This window comes from Anguilla rostrata, chromosome 16, assembly GCF_018555375.3.
Source record: "Anguilla rostrata isolate EN2019 chromosome 16, ASM1855537v3, whole genome shotgun sequence".
NCBI classification, from domain to species: domain Eukaryota; kingdom Metazoa; phylum Chordata; class Actinopteri; order Anguilliformes; family Anguillidae; genus Anguilla; species Anguilla rostrata.
The window spans coordinates 9,583,659-9,603,791 of NC_057948.1; the positions used below are offsets into that span (position 1 = coordinate 9,583,659).

General features: G+C 37.1%; 2 protein-coding genes across 14 annotated transcripts in view; both read right to left on the reverse strand.

The window, feature by feature from the left end:
* Window positions 1-13,942: 13,942 nt before the first annotated feature.
* rep15 (RAB15 effector protein) lies at window positions 13,943-16,441 on the reverse strand. Its single transcript, XM_064313999.1, has one exon. The coding sequence runs from the start codon at window positions 16,439-16,441 to the stop codon at window positions 15,695-15,697; it is 747 nt and encodes a 248-aa protein (XP_064170069.1). The 3' UTR covers window positions 13,943-15,694.
* ppfibp2b (PPFIA binding protein 2b) overlaps window positions 16,341-20,133 on the reverse strand; it is a 62,010-nt gene continuing 58,217 nt past the window's right edge. For 9 of the 13 annotated variants that reach the window (XM_064313983.1, XM_064313987.1, XM_064313985.1 and 6 more), the window contains 4 exons: window positions 19,888-19,950; window positions 18,868-18,930; window positions 16,761-16,832; window positions 16,341-16,480 (listed from right to left, as the gene is read on the reverse strand). In XM_064313983.1, the coding sequence (XP_064170053.1) occupies window positions 16,457-16,480; window positions 16,761-16,832; window positions 18,868-18,930; window positions 19,888-19,950 (222 nt within the window). In that variant the 3' untranslated portion in view covers window positions 16,341-16,456. Of the gene's footprint in view, window positions 16,481-16,760; window positions 16,833-17,187; window positions 17,769-18,867; window positions 18,931-19,887; window positions 19,951-20,133 lie in introns of those variants that run through there. The other 4 variants (XM_064313989.1, XM_064313996.1, XM_064313986.1 and 1 more) reach the window with 3 other exon arrangements.

Consider the following 20,133-nt stretch of genomic DNA (forward strand, 5'->3'; position numbering starts at 1 on the left):
TCAATTTTGGACATAAGCCTATAGCCTTATGTATTTTTCTGATTTTCCAATGACATATATTTCTTCAAAAAAGTCTTCAAACACATTGTTGCTCATTTATTTCACCGTGGTTGTTCAATAAAGATGATTTCCATGATCCAAATCAATTAATTGCATTTTTAATTTATTGCATTATTTTCACATTTTGGACATAAGCCTATAGCCTTATGTATTTTCTGATTTTCCACTGACATATATTTCTTCCAAAAGTCTTCAAACACATTGTTGCTCATTTATTTCACTGGGTTGTTCAATAAAGGTGATTTTCATGTGCTGAATCAATTAATTGCATTTTTAATTTATTGCATTATATTCACATTTTGGACATAAGCCTATAGCCTTATGTATTTTTCTGATTTTCCACTGACAATATTTTTCCAAAAGTCTTCAAACACATTGTTACTCATTTATTTCACCGGGGTTGTTCAATGAAGATGATTTCCCATGCATTGGAATTAATGAATTGCATTTTTAAAAATTTAGCATTATTTTCACATTTTGGACATAAGCCTATAGCCTTATGTATTTTTCTGATTTTCCACTGACACTGATTTTTCTCCAGAAAAGTCTTCAAACACATTGTTGCTCATTTATTTCACTGTGGTTGTTCAATGAAGATGATTTCTCATTGTGAATAATAATTGCATTTTTAAAAATTTAGCATTATTTTCACATTTTGGACATAAGCCTATAGCCTTATGTATTTTCTGATTTTCCACTGACATATATTTCTTCCAAAAGTCTTCAAACACATTGTTCTCATTTATTTCACGGGTTGTTCAATAAAGATGATTTCCTATTGATCCAAATCAATTAATTGCATTTTACATTTATTGCATTATATTCACATTTTGGACATAAGCCTATAGCCTTATGTATTTTTCTGATTTTCCACTGACATATATTTCTTCCAAAAAGTCTTCAAACACATTGTTACTCATTTATTTCACGGGGTTGTTCAATAAAGATGATTTCTATTGATCTAAATCAATTAATTGCATTTTACATTTATTGCATTATTTTCACATTATGGACATAAGCCTATAGCCTTATGTATTTTTCTGATTTTCCACTGACATATTTTCTTCCAAAAAGTCTTCAAACACATTGTTACTCATTTATTTCACGGGGTTGTTCAATAAAGATGATTTCCTATTGATCCAAATCAATAATTGCATTTTACATTTTTAGCATATTTTCACATTTTGGACATAAGCCTATAGCCTTACGTATTTTTCTGATTTTCCACTGACATATATTTCTTCCAAAAAGTCATCAAACACATTGTTGCTCATTTATTTCACCGGGTTGTTCAAAAATGATTTCCTATGCATTCGAATTAATGAATTGCATTTTAAAAATTTAGCATTATTTTCACATTTTGGACATAAGCCTATACCTTATGTATTTTTCTGATTTTCCACTGACATATATTTCTTCCAAAAAGTCTTCAAACACATTGTTGCTCATTTATTTCACGGGTTGTTCAATAAAGGTGATTTCCATGCGTTGAATCAATTGCATTTTTAATTTATTGCATTATTTTCACATTTTGGACATAAGCCTATAGCCTTATGTATTTTTCTGATTTTCCACTGACATATTTCTTCCAAAAAAGTCTTCAAACACATTGTTGCTCATTTATTTCACTGTGGTTGTTCAATAAAGGTGATTTCCCATGCATTGGAATTAATGAATTGCATTTTTAAAGATTTAGCCTTATTTTCACATTTTGGACATAAGCCCCATAGCCTTATGTATTTTTCTGATTTTCACGGACATATATTTCTTCCAAAAAGTCTTCAAACATATTGTTACTCATTTATTTCACGGGTTGTTCAATAAAGATGATTTCCTATTGATCCAAATCAATTAATTGCATTTTACATTTGTTGCATTATTTTCACATTTTGGACTTAGTCTATAGCCTTATGTATTTTTCTGATTTTCCACTGAAAAGATTTTTATCCAGAAAAGTCTTCAAACACATTGTTGCTATTTATTTCATTGTGGTTGTTAAATAAATGTGATTTCCCATGAATTGGAATTAATGGTTGCATTTTAAAAATTTAGCATTATTTTCACATTTTGGACATAAGCCTATAGCCTATGTATTTTTCTGATTTTCCACTGACATATATTTCTTCCAAAAAGTCTTCAAACACATTGTTGCTCATTTATTTCACGGGTTGTTCAATAAAGATGATTTCCATGCATTGGAATTAATGAATTGCATTTTAAAAATTTAGCATTATTTTCACATTTTGGACATAAGCCTATAGCCTTATGTATTTTTCTGATTTTCCACTGACATATATTTCTTCCAAAAAATCTTCAAACACATTGTTGCTCATTTATTTCATGTGGTTGTTCAATAAAGATGATTTCCATGGATTGGAATCAATTAATTGCATTTTAATTTGTGCATTATTTTCACATTTTGGACATAAGCCTATAGCCTTATGTATTTTTCTGATTTTCCACTGACATATATTTCTTCCAAAAGTCTTCAAACACATTGTTGCTCATTTATTTCACGGGGTTGTTCAATAAAGATGATTTCCTATTGATCCAAATCAATTAATTGCATTTTTACATTTATTGCATTATTTTCACATTTTGGACATAAGCCTATAGCCTTATGTATTTTTCTGATTTTCCACTGACATATATTTCTTCCAAAAAGTCTTCAAACACATGTTACTCATTTATTTCACTGGGGTTGTTCAATAAAGATGATTTCCATATTGGAATCAATAATTGCATTTTAATTTTTGCATTATTTTCACATTTTGGACATAAGCCTATAGCCTTATGTATTTTTCTGATTTTCCACTGACATATTTTCTTCCAAAAAAGTCTTCAAACACATTGTTGCTCATTTATTTCACTGGGTTGTTCAATAAGTGATTTCCATGCATTGGAATTAATGAATTGCATTTTTAAAAATTTAGCATTATTTTCACATTTTGGACATAAGCCTATAGCCTTATGTATTTTCTGATTTTCCACTGACATATATTTCTTCCAAAAAGTCTTCAAACACATTGTTGCTCATTTATTTCACGTGGTTGTTCAATAAAGGTGATTTCCATTGCCTTGGAATCAATTAATTGCATTTTTAATTTATTGCATTATTTTCACATTTTGGACATAAGCCTATAGCCTTATGTATTTTTCTGATTTTCCACTGACATAATTTTTCCAAAAAGTCTTCAAACACATTGTTGCTCATTTATTTCACTGTGGTTGTTCAATAAAGATGATTTCCATATTGGAATCAATAATTGCATTTTTAAATTATTTGCATTATTTTCACATTTTGGACATAAGCCTATAGCCTTATGTATTTTCTGATTTTCCACTGACATATATTTCTTTCCAAAAAGTTTTTCAAACAATTGTTGCTCATTTATTTCACGGGTTGTTCAATAAGATGATTTCCATGCATTGGAATTAATGAATTGCATTTTTGAATTTATTGTATATTTTTCACATTTTGGACATAAGCCTATAGCCTTATGTATTTTTCTGATTTTCCACTGACACTGATTTTTTCCAGAAAAGTCTTCAACACATTGTTGCTCATTATTTCACTGTGGTTGTTCAATAAAGTGATTTCCCATGCATTGGAATTAATGAATTCATTTTTAAAATTTAGCATTATTTTCACATTTTGGACATAAGCCTATAGCCTATGTATTTTCTGATTTTCCACTGACACTGATTTTCTCCAGAAAAGTCTTCAAACACATTGTTGCTCATTTATTTCACTGTGGTTGTTCAATAAAGGTGATTTCATGCATTGGGAATTAATAATTGCATTTTTAAATTTGCATTATGATTCATTTTGGACATAAGCCTATAGCCTTATGTATTTTTCTGATTTTCCACGGACATATATTTCTTCCAAAAAGTCTTCAAACATATTGTTACTCATTTATTTCACCGGGTTGTTCAATAAAGATGATTTCCATTGATCCAAATCAATTAATTGCATTTTTACATTTGTTGCATTATTTTCACATTTTGGACTTAAGTATATAGCCTTATGTATTTTTCTATTTTCACTGAGATATATTTCTTCCAAAAAGTCTTCAAACACATTGTTGCTCATTTATTTCACCGGGTTGTTCAATAAAGATGATTTCCTATTGATCCAAATCAATTAATTGCATTTTATTTTTTGCATTATTTTCAATTTTGACATAAGCCTTGTGTATTTTTCTAATTTTCCACTGACACAGATTATTATCCAGAAAAAGTTTTCAAACACATTGTTGCTCATTTATTTCCATTGTGGTTCTCAAAAAGGTGATTTGCATTGGAATTAATGAATTGCATTTTTGAATTTTTGTATATTTTCACATTTTGGACATAAGCCTATAGCCTTATGTATTTTTCTGATTTTCCACTGACATATATTTCTTCCAAAAAAGTCTTCAAACACATTGTTACTCATTTCTTTCGCCGGGTTTGTTCAAAAAGATGATTTCCTATTGATCCAAATCAATTAATTGCATTTTTACATTTATTGCATTATTTTCACATTTGGACATAAGCTATAGCCTATGTATTTTCTGATTTTCCACTGACACTGATTTTTCTCCAGAAAAGTCTTCAAACACATTGTTGCTCATTTATTTCACTGTGGTTGTTCAATAAAGGTGATTTCCCATGCATTGGAATTAATGAATTGCATTTTTAAAGATTTAGCATTATTTTCACATTTTGGACATAAGCCTATAGCCTTATGTATTTTTCTGATTTTCCACGGACATATATTTCTTCCAAAAAAGTCTTCAAACATATTGTTACTCATTTATTTCACCGGGGTTGTTCAATAAAGATGATTTCCTATTGATCCAAATCAATTAATTGCATTTTTACTTTTTTTGCATTATTTTCACATTTTGGACATAAGCCTATAGCCTTATGTATTTTTCTAATTTTCCACTGACACAGATTTTTATCCAGAAAAGTCTTCAAACACATTGTTGCTCATTTATTTCATTGTGGTTGCTCAATAAAGGTGATTTCCCATGCATTGGAATTAATGAATTGCATTTTTAAAAATTTAGCATTATTTTCACATTTTGGACATAAGCCTATAGCCTTATGTATTTTTCTGATTTTCCACTGACATATATTTCTTCCAAAAAGTCTTCAAACACATTGTTGCTCATTTATTTCACCGGGGTTGTTCAATAAAGATGATTTCCCATGCATTGGAATTAATGAATTGCATTTTTTAATTTATTGTATTTTTTTCACATTTTGGACATAAGCCTATAGCCTTATGTATTTTTCTGATTTTCCACTGACATATATTTCTTCCAAAAAAGTCTTCAAACACATTGTTACTCATTTATTTCACCGGGGTTGTTCAATAAAGATGATTTCCTATTGATCCAAATCAATTAATTGCATTTTTACTTTTTTTGCATTATTTTCACATTTTGGACATAAGCCTATACTGCCGTCCAAAGGCTAACCGCAGTAACTACATTTTGGTCGAAATTGAGTTATAACTAAAAATGAACTTCTTGATATCTGTTTTATCTTGTGACAAAGTTTTAGAGAAAAAACGGTATAAAAATTGCAGTAACTACAAAACCCGACTCAAAACCATGGCAGACCGCAGTAAGTGAAGTTACTGCGGTCTGCTTTGGGATTCTACCGGCCGATTTTACGATCTACCCATCTAAGTTACCTCACGCGACTGCTTTGGGATTCTACCACCAGCCGATTTCACCCATCTAACCTCACACAACAAAGCTGTTTAAGATGGCACTATCCAGGGGAAAGAGGATAGTGGAACTGGTGTTGAAAAGAAAATACCCAGGTACGCTAAGTAACGATGACATTAAGCGTTGAGAAACTAGCAATCACATTATAAAACACCTGTCAGCCTCGCTATATATGCTGACTGACAGGCGATGTTTAGTTAGCTAGCGTTATCTTACCTGCTCCTGTAGCTGTAACATTATCATCTGTAACTTCACATCATCGCCGATGCCATGTCATGCACTTAAAGATTGTTTACAATCTAGCCTACGCATTGTAGGAATACGAGTGCGGAGAAAGAAGCGCATGTATCCACAAATAATATAGATTAAAAATGTGCACAATTTCGTACTGCAAATGAAAATAAATGTAGGCTATAAGGCCTAGGCTACTCGCTAAAACTGCCTATTTGGGGAGAGCTGGCTATATATGATAGTATTGAGTAGCCTATTTTGTGGATTAATTGTATTGATACTCAAGGAAAATCAGGAAGTTTCTGCCACTGCTTAGTGATTAAAACGGATTTTTCTAAATCGCATTTATCATTTAATCTCCCTAACACAATGCGAAGAAGCTGTCTGTCACTTTCCAATTGATTAGTCAGATCGTTTGCATGCTTGTTAATCACTGAAAATTAATTAAAACAGTTTGAGATCAATTAGTTTAAAGGAAAGTTTTGCGCTCCACCAAAACACGCCGCTGTTTAAAACATGTAATATAATGAACACATTGTACTGTGATTCAGTGTAGCCTTGTATTTATTCATTGTGTTAAATAGTAAAGACAAGGATAATGAAAATTATTAATGTGATTGTCATCAAGGCAACAACAGTGGTGGTGATGACAACGATGATGAAATTGAAGATGATGATGCAAAGTTTAATTGATAGGAAAATAATTATCTAGATAGGTGAATAAGTAAAAAAGTGAAATGAAATGATATTAAGACTAAACGTCTAAAATTCTCAATTTGTCCAGACTTAATTAAACATGCACAAATCCATAAGTAGAGTTGTTAAATAGCCTACTGTTAAATACAATTATAACAAAATCAGTGTCAAAATAGTTTTTGTTCACTGACAACACAATATAAAAGCTGAGAACATTGTAGTTACTGCACTTTGCTTTTGCATTGCTCTTAGAACCATTTAAGGCAATGCAAAGGCAAAGTGCAGTAACTACATTTTTGGGGTTAAAGGTCAAATCAGCCATCATGGTTTTTGGGCATAAAATTTACCTCATGAACATGTACAATTAGTGCAATATCACTGATATACCTATAACACATTTGGCTGGCCAGTTAAAATACTTTAAAGCCATTTTTCTCAGTTTTACCCTTTGCGTAGTTACTGCAGTTAGGCTTTGTAGGGCAGTATAGGCCTACTTCCGAACTAGCTGGTTGAAAATTATTGTCGCATGAACGAGGCACTGCACTGACGCCCCTGCATTTCTGGAACAGAGGCTAAAAAAGCGTTCCAAATATTGTGCGGACGGCAATGCCGTACTTGTAATAGCCTACCATAAAATGTTTTCCGCATGTCTGTGGTTCTCTGCACTCAAGTAAGCACATGCCACTGTGGGAAGATTGTTGTCAGTCATCGCCTGTGTTCTGTTAGTATCAATTGATGTAGATTATTTCTGAGTGACAATGTATTTGTTGACTGACAAGAATGTTCTTTCAACCTTACATTGCAATTCAGGCATTTATCATACGATCTTATCCAGGGCAACTTGCACACCTCTTTTTTCATAGCATGTACATTGTATCCAATTATACAGCTGGATATATACTGAGGCAATACAGGTTGGGTGCTCAGGGGTACAAGGGCTGTGTCCTACCCAGAGACTGTAAAAAATAGGTCCTACCACTGAATCGGACTTTGTGTGTGAACCTTTAGATTACAAGACCAATGCCTTACCCATTATTCTACACTGCCTCCCCCACCTCTTTTAAAGTGCTTGAGTTCCCTGAGATAAACCTGTGTTCATACTTATAGTGTGTTTATCAATTAAAAGAAGTTCGTCAATTAAAAGAAGAGATATCTTCTAGAAAGTGCCGTTATGAAATAATTTTACGCAGAAATGAACGCAATTTCTGCGAAGGAACCGCGCGCCTTGGTTATTTGTTGCAGATCGTCCCCATGCTTATCGCAGTATCCGTCGTCATCGTCACATTGCTCTACTTCCTCCTCCAAGCGAGGGCGGATGGAGGAAAAGCCGGGAAAGGTCCCATCCGTCCCATCACGCAGCTAAATCCCGAATACAAAAATGCGCAGTGCCACTCGTAGCGAAAGAGGTTAGAATCAGCCGGTCTCGTCCCTCAGAATAAAAGGCTTGCCTTTGCAGCAGTGCGCTGAGTTCACCATTTTTAACTTCTCAGCTGTGAAAGTTGTGCCCGAAATCGTTCTTCAGCAGCAGAATTGGTCAAATTTCGTTTTATGTATAGCGCATTACTTATAAAAACAAAATTACTGTACTCATTTCAAGGTGTAAGTGTAAAAACAAATTCGCCAACACATTTCACCAATATCTGCTGGTGAAAACAAGTTACAATTCTTGACCCTTCGGATGTCTAAGATATTTATTTAAAAATGGCAGAAAGCATACCGTTACGTGGTGCTTTTAGGTCACATGGTCTGTTTACAAGAGATTGACCACGATGCCAATAGATCCTGTGGTTAATCTCTTTCCTGTGCACAGTGGACAGCCTTAACCTTCCAACAGGTCGCTGTGACATTTATTATATTGAAAAGCAAGGATTTGTGCATTCTTTCTAATGAATACAATTACTGCACAGCGATTGGTCACAAGTTTAGGATTCCCTATTCCTGTTGCAACTGTACTGAGTGGTTCTGCATCCAGGGTGTCGGCAGAGTCAATGGGGACCTGGTTATCCGCAGCTATGCCGGTCCCTCCTGCAATGAGCACTGAGGCTTAGTTTGGGGATCCAGTTGTGAAAGTAGAAGTCCCTCCTTGTTCGGATTCTTGGTTGTTTGCTGGGTCCCGAAGATATTTGCTGGGTCTCGGAGATGGAAAATGTGTTTGTTCCATTCCCTCTAGATCTGTTGTATACAGGCTGGATATTGGTCTTTTATGCTGTTGTCACGGTGACCTGAATTATTTCCCAGCTTGTTCCTTTGGAGCATTTCATGTGTAGCCCTGAAATTCAGCTGAGCAGTCCTGATCCAGCTGTGCACAACCAGACGCGGAATTCGCAGGGGTGCTGTGGGTGCAGCACACCCATATGAGCAGTTTGGGGGGGAACCTGAGTACCCAAACGTAGACATTGTTTAATAAATGTTGACAAGTAAAATTGTTTATTATTTGTGTTCAAAACAAATAATATAACTACTGCTTATTTTTTCAGAGTTGATGTTGAAATGTATTTAAGTGGGCTCAGTCTCATCATGCCTCTCACCCAAATGAATGACAGGCTAGCTCCACCCCTGCTATAGTCGTATGTATTTTGCTGTTTTCCAGTCTCACTTTTTCATTTTTCATCATAAATTTCTTAGAAGACATATTTATTGCACCATGGTTCTTATATATACATTCCACATTTTTGTCATAAATGTCTTCAGACGCATTTTAGTTTATTTATTTAACCATGGATGTTGTATATGATATCATGTCCATATGAATCAAAAAATGAAATGTAAAAATGTTTCACTTTTTTTCCTCATTTCCTGGACATGAGACAATAGTCTTCTGTATTTGGTTGTTTTTTCCACTGAAACTGATGATATATCTTTCCTTTTTTAAACACATTTCATACATTTATTTGACTGTTACATGAATATGATTTCCCATCCATCGTAATGAAAGAAACTTTAATATTTCAGCAGTGTTTCTTTCTTTCTCTTTCTGTGCATAAAACTGTACTCTTATGTGTTTTGTTGTTTCCCACAGAAATACATTTCTCATCATACATTTCTTCACACATTTCAAACATATGATTTACTTTCCATCTTAATGAAAAAAGCACATTTGTTTTAGTTTCAGGAGGAAAGACTAGACTCATGTATTTCGTCATTTTCCACTGAAATCATGCATTTCTGAAAACACATTTCTGTTAATTCATTTCATTTTTGTTGGTAAATGAATATGATTTCCTTTCCATCTTAATGAAAAAAACACAATTGAAAAATGTCACACGCCGGAGTGACACCCCTGGGGGGTAGATGCGTTAGTTCCGGGAGTGAACCGTCGTTTTCCGCGTGCCGAGAGAGAGAGCGCACCCGCACCGACACGAAAACGAATAAATCTGTGAAAACGTGCTGCCGCTGCAAACCAGGCTGAAGGCTGGTAGCTGTAGCCATGATCGTGCGCTGTCTGCCAATCAGGAGTGCTTATCAGCCTGCACGAGCAATACAGCTCATTAAAGCTGTATTGTTCGTGCAGCACACACACGTAAGGCTTTCTCCACCTGACGGAGGATGCGTGACGCCTGTTGCACAAAAATCATGTGCAGCATTGCGCCCCATCCCAAGAAACAAGATGTCGCAGCATGTCCTCTCCTGTAAAAAATAACTACCCAAACTACCCGAAAGGGGGAATGATGTCACCACACCTGGACACCATGAACATCGGGGATAAGATCGACTGTTCAGAGGTCCCTGTGAGCTGCTTGTGCATAAAGAGTGAGTGCTTTACAAATGGTTTGATTACGGTGCTTTTTCACGTGTACAGTTTGTCGCCATATTAAAAAAAAATATTACAATCTGCTGGATTGAAATGAGGGTGCCCTCGTTTTATTTTCTATTCTTGACCAAAAGAGGGCAGTGTTATCCTTGATGTAGTGCTCAATAATGAACAAACGTTACTACCATACGGTGATAGTCCATTACAGGCTTCTTTGAACGAGTATGCACCAAGTGTGTAACATCTGACGGAGAATGTTTAAGACAGATAAATGTGTAACAGCATGAGGTACATTTTCATTGGGTTATACCAATTGTTTTTCTCTTCAAGGCAAATTTGCTATTCAGACTGATGAAAAGTCAGATAAGGTAAATTTAAGGTGAAGTAAAGTTAAGGTAAATTTTCATTTAGGGTAATATTTAGATAAACATTCTAGAGTGTCTTATTCCTAGGGTGGGTGCAACATTTAAATAAAAACCCACAAGTGTTGTATTGGTAGGTAGGTGTGATGTTTGCATAAACACTCTCCAGAGTGTGTTATTGCTAGGGTGGGTAGTGGGTTGTTTCAGTAGTTAGGTTTGAATACTTGGTGAAGCACTGTCATTTTTCTATCAAAGAAATACTCTGCTTACATGTGGGTGATGCGTACTTTTGTATGAGACATGCAAATACCAATTTGCGCTCAATGATGTGACCTTAAAAACCCTGAAACATTAAAGCACATGCCCCAACTGCAGGTACAAACTACAACTACAGGTACAAACCACAACTGCAGGTACATACCCCAACTGCAGCTGCAAACCTCGCTGTACAGAAATGAGATCAGATGCAAGTGGAGAAATGCTTGTTCACAGATTATAAATGTGTACATCTCTGTGTCTGTCTCCACATATTGTTTAGAATCACATATTTATTGATTGGAATGGGATGTACTACTTGGAGTTTCAGGTACCCAAAGATTTCAAATGCTTTTTTAAATGAGCCTGTTCTATTAGCTTGCACTTAAATGACAAACAATGGTGCAATGCCAGACATTAATAATGCAATTAAAACTGACTTCTTTAACACCTCCTACAAATGGAAGACAAAGTAATATAACCTTTATTAAGGCATTTCACCTTTTGGTGGAAGTTGGTTTGCAAAGCATTTTGTTTCCATGGCAATGGCCTGAAAAGGTCATTCGGCAGAGGGAGGAGCTAGTGGCTGCACTGAAGAGCCACACATAAATTCAGTGAGAGCTTTGAGCCGCAGTGTTTTGTTTTTTATTAAAATAAAGATATTTGTTATTGTGTATGTTTGTTGTCCAACAGGTTAAACACCTGAAATAACTTTTAAAAAGTTATAATATGCATAATATATAATGTAGTGACTTCGTCTGAGGCCCGTCTTTTGAAGTTTCATTCACGTTGCCAGTTCAGTGACGGTTAGGAGCACTTGTGCTGATGCTGGGTTATCAGAGGTCAGAGGCATCAGGGGGCGGGGATAAAAATGGGCGTTCCTCTGCCTCCACCATCCCACCCTCTTGTGCAAATACAGAGTTTGTTTCTGTTTTGCCTTCTACCCCCGAGCTGGAGCTGAGAGGTTCCATTAGAGCTTTCAGAGTCGTGTTTCCCTCTCACACAGCTCAGGTCTTTATTTAGGAATGAGGCGCAGGGGGTGAATGAGTCGGTCAGTTCATACACAGTCGTATTGCACGGGCCATTTTTAATCAGCTCGCAGTGACATCACGAACTTGGAGCAAAGGTGGCAGCTGAGAATGAAAACCTCCCATGTTGAAAAAACGGTCAATGGCGTCTCTCCTCGTGGGCTGGGAATGGAGCACCGAATTTGTGGACACCGGCACGATTAAAGACCACCTGCCCCCTCCGGCAAGCCACCTTCTCGCCATGCGCGGCCCGCCTCCCATGATCCAGGACACGTGTCTACCCAAGCTCTGACATCTGCGCTACAAAATGGAGGACGCTTTTGAATGGAGCCTCCCTCGGGCAAAGACTGAGAGAACCGGGAGAGGCAATTCCAGGTGTAGATGGCTGGGGCCCAGCAGGATTTCGAGTTATACTTCAAATAACTAACTGACTCTCCATGTAGTTGACACAATCAGTTGTCTTCACACCCAAATAATGATAGCAACTAATATATTAATGAGGCAAAACAAAAATAAGAACAAACCCGGTAGTCCCCACAGTGGTTTGAAGTAGGCAATATCTAAAGACATCAGCCATAATTATTATTTAGTTGGTCATTTTGATGTCTTGATCTAATGTTCCATATTTCTGGTTTAGTACAAAACCATTTAATGTCTAACGTTGGTCTTTTTGGATATTAAAAGTCACGAGACTCCATATAGGGGAGAGGCAGTATAAATGTGACGTGTCATAAATGTCACACGGCCAATAACGTTTTGTATGCTGCTGCTACAGTAGCCATTTCAGGTTTGTACACGCGCAATTCAGTCCTCTACCGAGTGCCAAAAGAACAAAGCAAATATAACCCTCTTCATGAGAAATAGTTCCAAAAAAACTTTTTGGAATATATATATATTCCAAAAGAAATAGTTCCAAAAAAACTTTTTGGAATATATATATATATTCATTTACTGTAAATAAATTCCATATATTTATTTACAGTAAATGAAATCATACACCATTTTAAGCAGTCATCTGTCCTTGAAAAGTTTTTTTTTTTTTTCTGCTTACCGAATGAGAAACTCTTCAATACACCTTGTCCAGTAACATGTTTAAGTTTGTGCTATACATCTGTAATGTCTTTAACAATATTTTAGAATGAGCAGTGTCACTTGAATCAGTGAATCGCTAGCTGGTCTAGTGCACATTTGGGCTCTATGGTATGATTTTAAAATCGGCCTGTGCCAAATTGGTGGCAGCTGATTCCTCATTGGTTCTCGTGTCCCTCAGGGATGGGCGAGTTTCATTCAGCCACGACTACAGTCTTGTTCCCACCGCACAGTATACGAATGAGGAGAATATATATATATATATATATATATATATATATATATAATATGCATTTTGATGCATAATCCAGCGTTTCCCAAACTTCTTCCTTCCACGGCACACTTTCCAAATTTACAGAATCTCATGGCACACCACTCTGTAAAGCATTAAAAATAAACACCCTGCAGCTCACTACGACTGTCCATGTGACGTGCCAACACTAGGCCTAAATGTTCTTTTGGGGTTTTAATTAAGCGATATGCATTTTAATGACATTTATTTTGGCTTTTGTGAATGGGATTTGTTCATTTAAGTTTTTTAAAATTCATTTGAACATTAAAAAACTTTTTTATGGATTTTTCACACAGCACACCTGACCTCGCCTGACAGCACACCGGCAGGGAAACGCTGGAATAATCAGTCCAGTTAAAACTACCAACAATGCCTGAACTTTGACAAAAAGAATCATGAGAGAAGCACAATTGGAAAGTTTCAACTGGGCACAATGAATGAAGATAAAATGGCAAGGTATCAAGTATGATTTATTTAAATTTTGCTTACTATATAATACCTGAAGTTTTCAAGTCATTTGACAAAGTCAAACACCAAACCTGCTACTATAGTTGAATTAGTAGACATACTAGCAGACAAGTTTTGGTTGCATTTCATTAAAGCCCTCCCAAAATTTGCATCAACATGGATCATCTCTTACTGAGAAACAGCAGTTTTTGTCTCAACATGAAAGCAATACATTTACTGTGTTTTAATTTAAAAACATTTTATATCCATTGTAAACAATATAATTTGTTACTGATACTTGGATGAATAGACAGCACAGCTATTGCACTCTGTCTTTACCAAAACCTCGCCAGTTTTAAGGTTTCACAAACGCTGACATTTTGGTCACACCGACCTTTGTGAAAACGTACAAATGGCTGTTCTTCTTCATGTTACGATAAAAAATGTAATTCAGGTGCAATCAAAGACAAAATATGAGACTCCTTTAAGATAAAAAATAATGATCAATCATATGCATCCAGCATTTACACACACGATTGATGCATTAATTATAGCCTCCCCTTGCAGGCGTCTAACTGTGACAGACCACATTAAGTACAGTTAGTACACGATTATAATTAAAACCATTACATTTCATAAAATCGCTGAAGGTGCAAAAACGTACACATTTAAATAATTCATAAATTTAATGTAGTGTAGTTTAGTTTCCCCCAACAGGCCACATGGGGGTATCTAGTGTGAACACTGTAGAAAGCCTGTTAATTACTTTAAGCTATAGTGTCCTTGTAGGTGGTAAAGACACCCTTTGGAATTCATTCTCTGGATCCATGTCAAGACACGGACCCTTTTGACAAAGATGTCTCAACACGGAAGGAGTTTGGAGGATCCAGGGGGGTTTCGGTGTTGTCATGGATGCGAGCCAATTTAAGTTTAACCTGCTCTGGGTGGCACAAGCAGGGAAGTCAGCTGCTAGGTTTTTTTTCTTTTTCAGAAGGGGTGGGGAGTCGGGGTGGTTTTGTTTTGTATGTGTCCCTCAGCCTTGCCCCCGGGGGTCTCAGACTGTGTACGTGGCAGGTCTGGCGTTTCAGTTCAGCACTCGGTCAGATTTGATTGAGCCTTTAACGGAATATTCACCTGGGGTGGACATCACTTTCATTTTTATACTTGTTGGGACGTCTTATGTATTTTAAGACATTTTAAAAGAATTTAACCACGGTGAAGCACTTTGAGTTGCCTGTTTACTTGTATAAACAATAATATATAAAGAATATAAAGAACATTGTTTTATATATATTATTTTTATTTTTAACCTATGTTAAAATGTGACTGCTGCTAGTTCACTGCTTTGGATACAGGGTGTTTTATGAACCTTGTTTGTCCAAATAAGGGTTCAAGTTATTATTATTATTATTTAACATAAATTACATACAATTGAGCCCTCTAACTAACAAGAAAAAAAGAAGAATTTAACAATCAATAGAATGATCTGTTGTTCGACGGGGCCAAGAATGTGTAAAAGCCACCGCAAATGAGCATATATGCTAACAAACAACTTTTAACACAGATTCGCCTCCAACAGTTTGTTTTTAAACAAGAGTTTTTTGCAGTTGAAATGTAAAGGTACCAAAAAATATATATATAACTAGCATTCTGTCAAAGGCTCAGTCAAACCTGACACACTGAGTGCTGAAGGGAAAGCCAGCAGACGCGTGGGGGAAGTCCCAGGCCAGGAGAGGGAGCACCGATCTGCAGCGTTAAGTGAACTTAATGGTCATGGTCACGGGCTCGTCTTGTGTCCGCTGCACGATGGCCTGCAGCATGCGAGCGGGCGAGGCGAACGACTTGGACCCCTTGAAGAAGTTGTCGATGAAGGCGGGGTCGATCCGGGCGCACTTGCCGACGGCGGCGTGGAAGTTGTTGCTGAGCACGCCGTAGATGTTCCCGGGGTCGCCCCGGCGGCCGAAGAAGAGGAAGAGGGCGTAGCAGTCCGGCCCGACCGACGAGCAGAACTCGATCAGCCGCTCGGCCTTGGTCTTGTCGGCCGACTCCATGTGGGCCATCTCCATGGCCTCGGTGTAGGACTCCTTGGGCGGGGCCCCCGCCCCCTCGCCCTCGCCCGCGTCCGCCACGTCCGCCGGGTGCAGCACCTGCACGGCCACCTGGATGGTGGGGTTCTTGCTGGGCGCCTCCAGCACCGCCCACACCCAGTCGGCGCCCAGCAGGATCTTCTGCTCCTTGGTCATGGCGGTGCAGTTGAACGCCTCGGTGATCTGCAGCTGCACGCTCCGCGTGACGTAGGTCATCAGGAAGATCTCGTTCAGGGTGCCGGCGCCGGGGACGAACTTGTTCTCGGGGTCCTGGAACAGCAGGTACTCCTTGGTCCTGTTGGCCGCCAGGAGGACGCAGGCGCCGAAGAGGACGGTGAAGTCCGCCGGGACCACTTTCCGTATCCTTAGGAGGTTTCTGAGCGTGCTGGTTGTGATGGATAGTACTTGTCCCATGTTAGAAGGGGCTGCTCACAGTGTCGTTTCCCGTATGTACTGGAACACATATGCATTCAGTTCATTTTTGTGCAGTGCACCATGCCATAATGAGCATTAGCAGTATGATAGGATTACTATCGATATCTGTCCATCTAGGCCTAGGCCTAAAAAACATAAATTATTCTGTTTAATCCTTCGTGGGAAGTGGTGTTTGAGTTTCCGTCCAAACATATTTGTCTATCAAAAACACTCATCTAATTAATACCTCTGTAAAGTAACGGTACTCATCTAATTGATACCTCTGTAAATAACGGGATAAACCCGGTATAAAACTTACCAGCACCAGTCTGTTCTTTGGCTTAGCTTTGTTAGGAGGAGCACGGCTAGCACCACAGTCCTGTCCGGATACCTATTGGAACATGCAGGCTGTTGAAGGCTGGGGAACGAAGGTAAAAACTGCAAACTTTTCATTACGTACTGAGGAATTTACCTGGTGCTGGTGCTGCCTCTGCTTTGACTCTCAAATGGTTTTTCCTTATTTACATAGAACTGCCTCTGGGCTGGGATTGGATACTCGCTTAAATACCTTTATTCTGATAAGGATATATAGTGTCTGTTGGCAAACATGCCAGTAATCTTGCAAATCACCAAAGAGGTACAAAAACCTGTTTCTGACTTATTGAAAACAACAAAAGTACTCTAAAATGGGTGTGCCTGTTTGTCATTCCATTCCGTCAGAATAAAATAAACTCCCAAAGCTCCTATACTCCCACATTTTTATTTAAATATATAAAAAATAAAAATAGACATATCTTAATATAGCCTAATATAGCCATACTGTGGGCTTCATACAAAATATTGGTTATTGTAGGTGAATAATACTTTTAAATAAACACAAGGGTATGTCGTGAACTCCTAGTTCATTGTTTTTAACACAAATATTTGACAATTAAAAAAAATAAAATAAAATAAAATACGACGGCTGTTGTGTCCTGCGTAGGCTATATGACCATTAACGTCTACAACAAAGACATATTTTTAAATAGGACAGATCTCACAGCCGAAGTTCAACTCAACATAGGAAAAATGCCCCTGCGTCGGTTAGACAGTGGGACCATTGCCTGTCGAGTGTCGTTTTTCCGCTTGGCTGAAAACCAGTCGTGCCACTTCTGAATAATAGGGAAAATAAGAATAACCGGTACAATTCGCCGGTAAAGCTTTCAAAGTGAAAATGAGGTATGTGGCGTTTTCCTTGGTCAGTTCGATGTTAATCAGCGAGTCCTCAGAGCGTTGCAGTTTGCCCCCTTCTCAGTTCCTTCAGCACCTCGTCATGGCATAGCAAGTGCTGAAAGCGAGAAGTGTGAGGGGCAGGGATTAGCTGTTAGCATCGCACCTGCGGTTTTGCGTTACAAGCGAAGTAACAAAACTTTCAAACGAAAATTACCTTTAAAGCTTCGGCTTGTAAGGCTACTTTTAAGTGAAATCATAGAGAACAGCTCGCAAGCTTTGCTGCTAGTCCAGTGGTTCCCTAACCAGTCAGATTGAGTAGCGCACTAATTATATGAATAGGATCCACGCAACGTCATCAAAGTAGGCTAGTTAATTAATTAATTAATTAATTAATTAATTAATAAACGAATTGTTTTAATTAATTTACCAGATATCTAGAGCGATCTACAATGAAATGTACAGAAGTGCATCCTCCAGACTAGAGTGTCTGCTTAGTGGCAGGATCTGATTTCCGCTATTACTGTACATTTGTCTCAGTGAATGGTTTTCAGATCTTTAGTCAAATTGTAATTTCAGACAAAGAGAAACCGAGTAAACACAAAACGCATTTTTAAAACAATAATTTCATTTATTGAATGAAAAAGTTATCAAACGTCCATAACAATTTATCAATAGCGCCTCCTGTCATCACATTTAAAAACTCTCAGCACGAGCCATTTAACTTTCACACTAAATTCACTTAATTGTCTCGTTCCACTAACTGAAGTAAATTTAGAAGCCCAGCAAAACGCAGTACAGGCCAGATTACTTGGAAAATCTAATCTGGTACTGGTTACAAATAGCATGCCTAAAAATGTAATTAGGAACATAATCTGTTGTATTATGCTACATGTGTAATCTGATACTTTGATCACAGTGATATAGGCACTTATAGGATGTATTCCATATTGCATGCTGGGCTTTGTTTGAAGAAGGGCCGGATTGCAGCAAATGTACACGCTCGTTAAATCGGTAGCGGGCTCTAAAAGTTTGGGAACCACTGTGCTAGCGTGCCGCCCGAAGTCAAAACAAAAAAGAAAGAATTTTAACACAATATTGTAATTCCATTAACTTTGCCGGATGTAAGTTTTCACAGTTTATACTTTATTAAAATGGTTTTATTGCTGTTATTATTCAGTGTTGTTAGTGTAATATTCAGGTTAGGTTATACTTACTGTAAGATTGTTTATGCCTTCAGAAAGAGCCTCTATCTGTAGTGTTCCACCAGTTACCGCCACCTATAAATTCATGCCTTCAATCATAACTCGATTCTCAAGCTCGCGAGTCTAAATCCAGGACATAACAGTGGTCGCGTTAACACGGGATTCAGCGTTTTTTACTGAGAAAAAATGAGTCAAAACGCTGGGGGAAAAATACCCCGCAGATAATAAATAAATAAACGCAGACATTCCAGGGTTTTTTTTATTACAACGGGCGATGGCCAAGATTTGAACCACAACAAAATAATTACTCCTGTTTCTTTGAGCCAATCGTCTTTCGATGTCTCACTTTTCTGTTTATTGATCACAATATTTACACAGCCATTGGAAGCATTTGCGTGACTCAAAGAGAAAGTGCTTTATTTGAATCAAAAGTAAAAAACGAGACATCACACTAGCTAGCTCGCTCATCATGAGCAAATTGAAAACAGTAATCTCTTCTATGGTTTAAAAAAATATTATTAGCCAATATATGTCAACAAAAAATTGATTTGATCAGAATGCCAAAACATTATTTGTAGCTTATTTTGTTCTGATAGTCCCCGTGTTTCACCCTGATTCTGCTTCATGTGTCATAATAAACTTATGAACGACATAATTTACTGTGCTAGTGTTGTGATTTCGCATATTATGGTAAAAATACTTATTTTTTGCAGAACGCAAGTGAATTTGTGTAGAACGCAGATGTTGAAATGTCCTGCGTTCCAAAGCCGCAGCATTCCATGGGCTAGCGCGACCACTGAATAAATTATGTTATAGTATCTAACATGAACAATCACATTGTATCACACATTACAGATTATGTCACACGTTTACAACCTGCATGAAAGTTTCATTCAACTTCGCTCTTGTGTGTTAGTAAAGATTTGTATTAAGGTCAGGATGCTTGATTTCTGTATGATTTTATACGGTCACCACCATAATAATTGTATATGACTTACTTGCAAAGAAAAAAAACAAGCCACAGGTCCATACCTTTAGATGAGCACCAACATGATGCATGATGGGATATTCTTGTTCCATTATGCATTTGTCCATCTTGCATAAAATGGGACATTGCACGGTTAAGGAAAGCTTGACAAAAGCAGGTTATATTGACACTGGTTAATCATGCACTGTCATGTTATGAGCCTTTTCATTGCTGGTCATTTGAAGTGTCTGTTTCGACAGACTTGTCACGTGAAACCTTGGCCGAGACAAATTTGAATATAAACAAAACTA

Excerpts from the sequence above, each read along its gene's own strand:
- rep15 (XM_064313999.1), bottom strand. The coding sequence starts at position 16,441 with ATGGGACAAGTACTATCCATCACAACCAGCACGCTCAGAAACCTCCTA.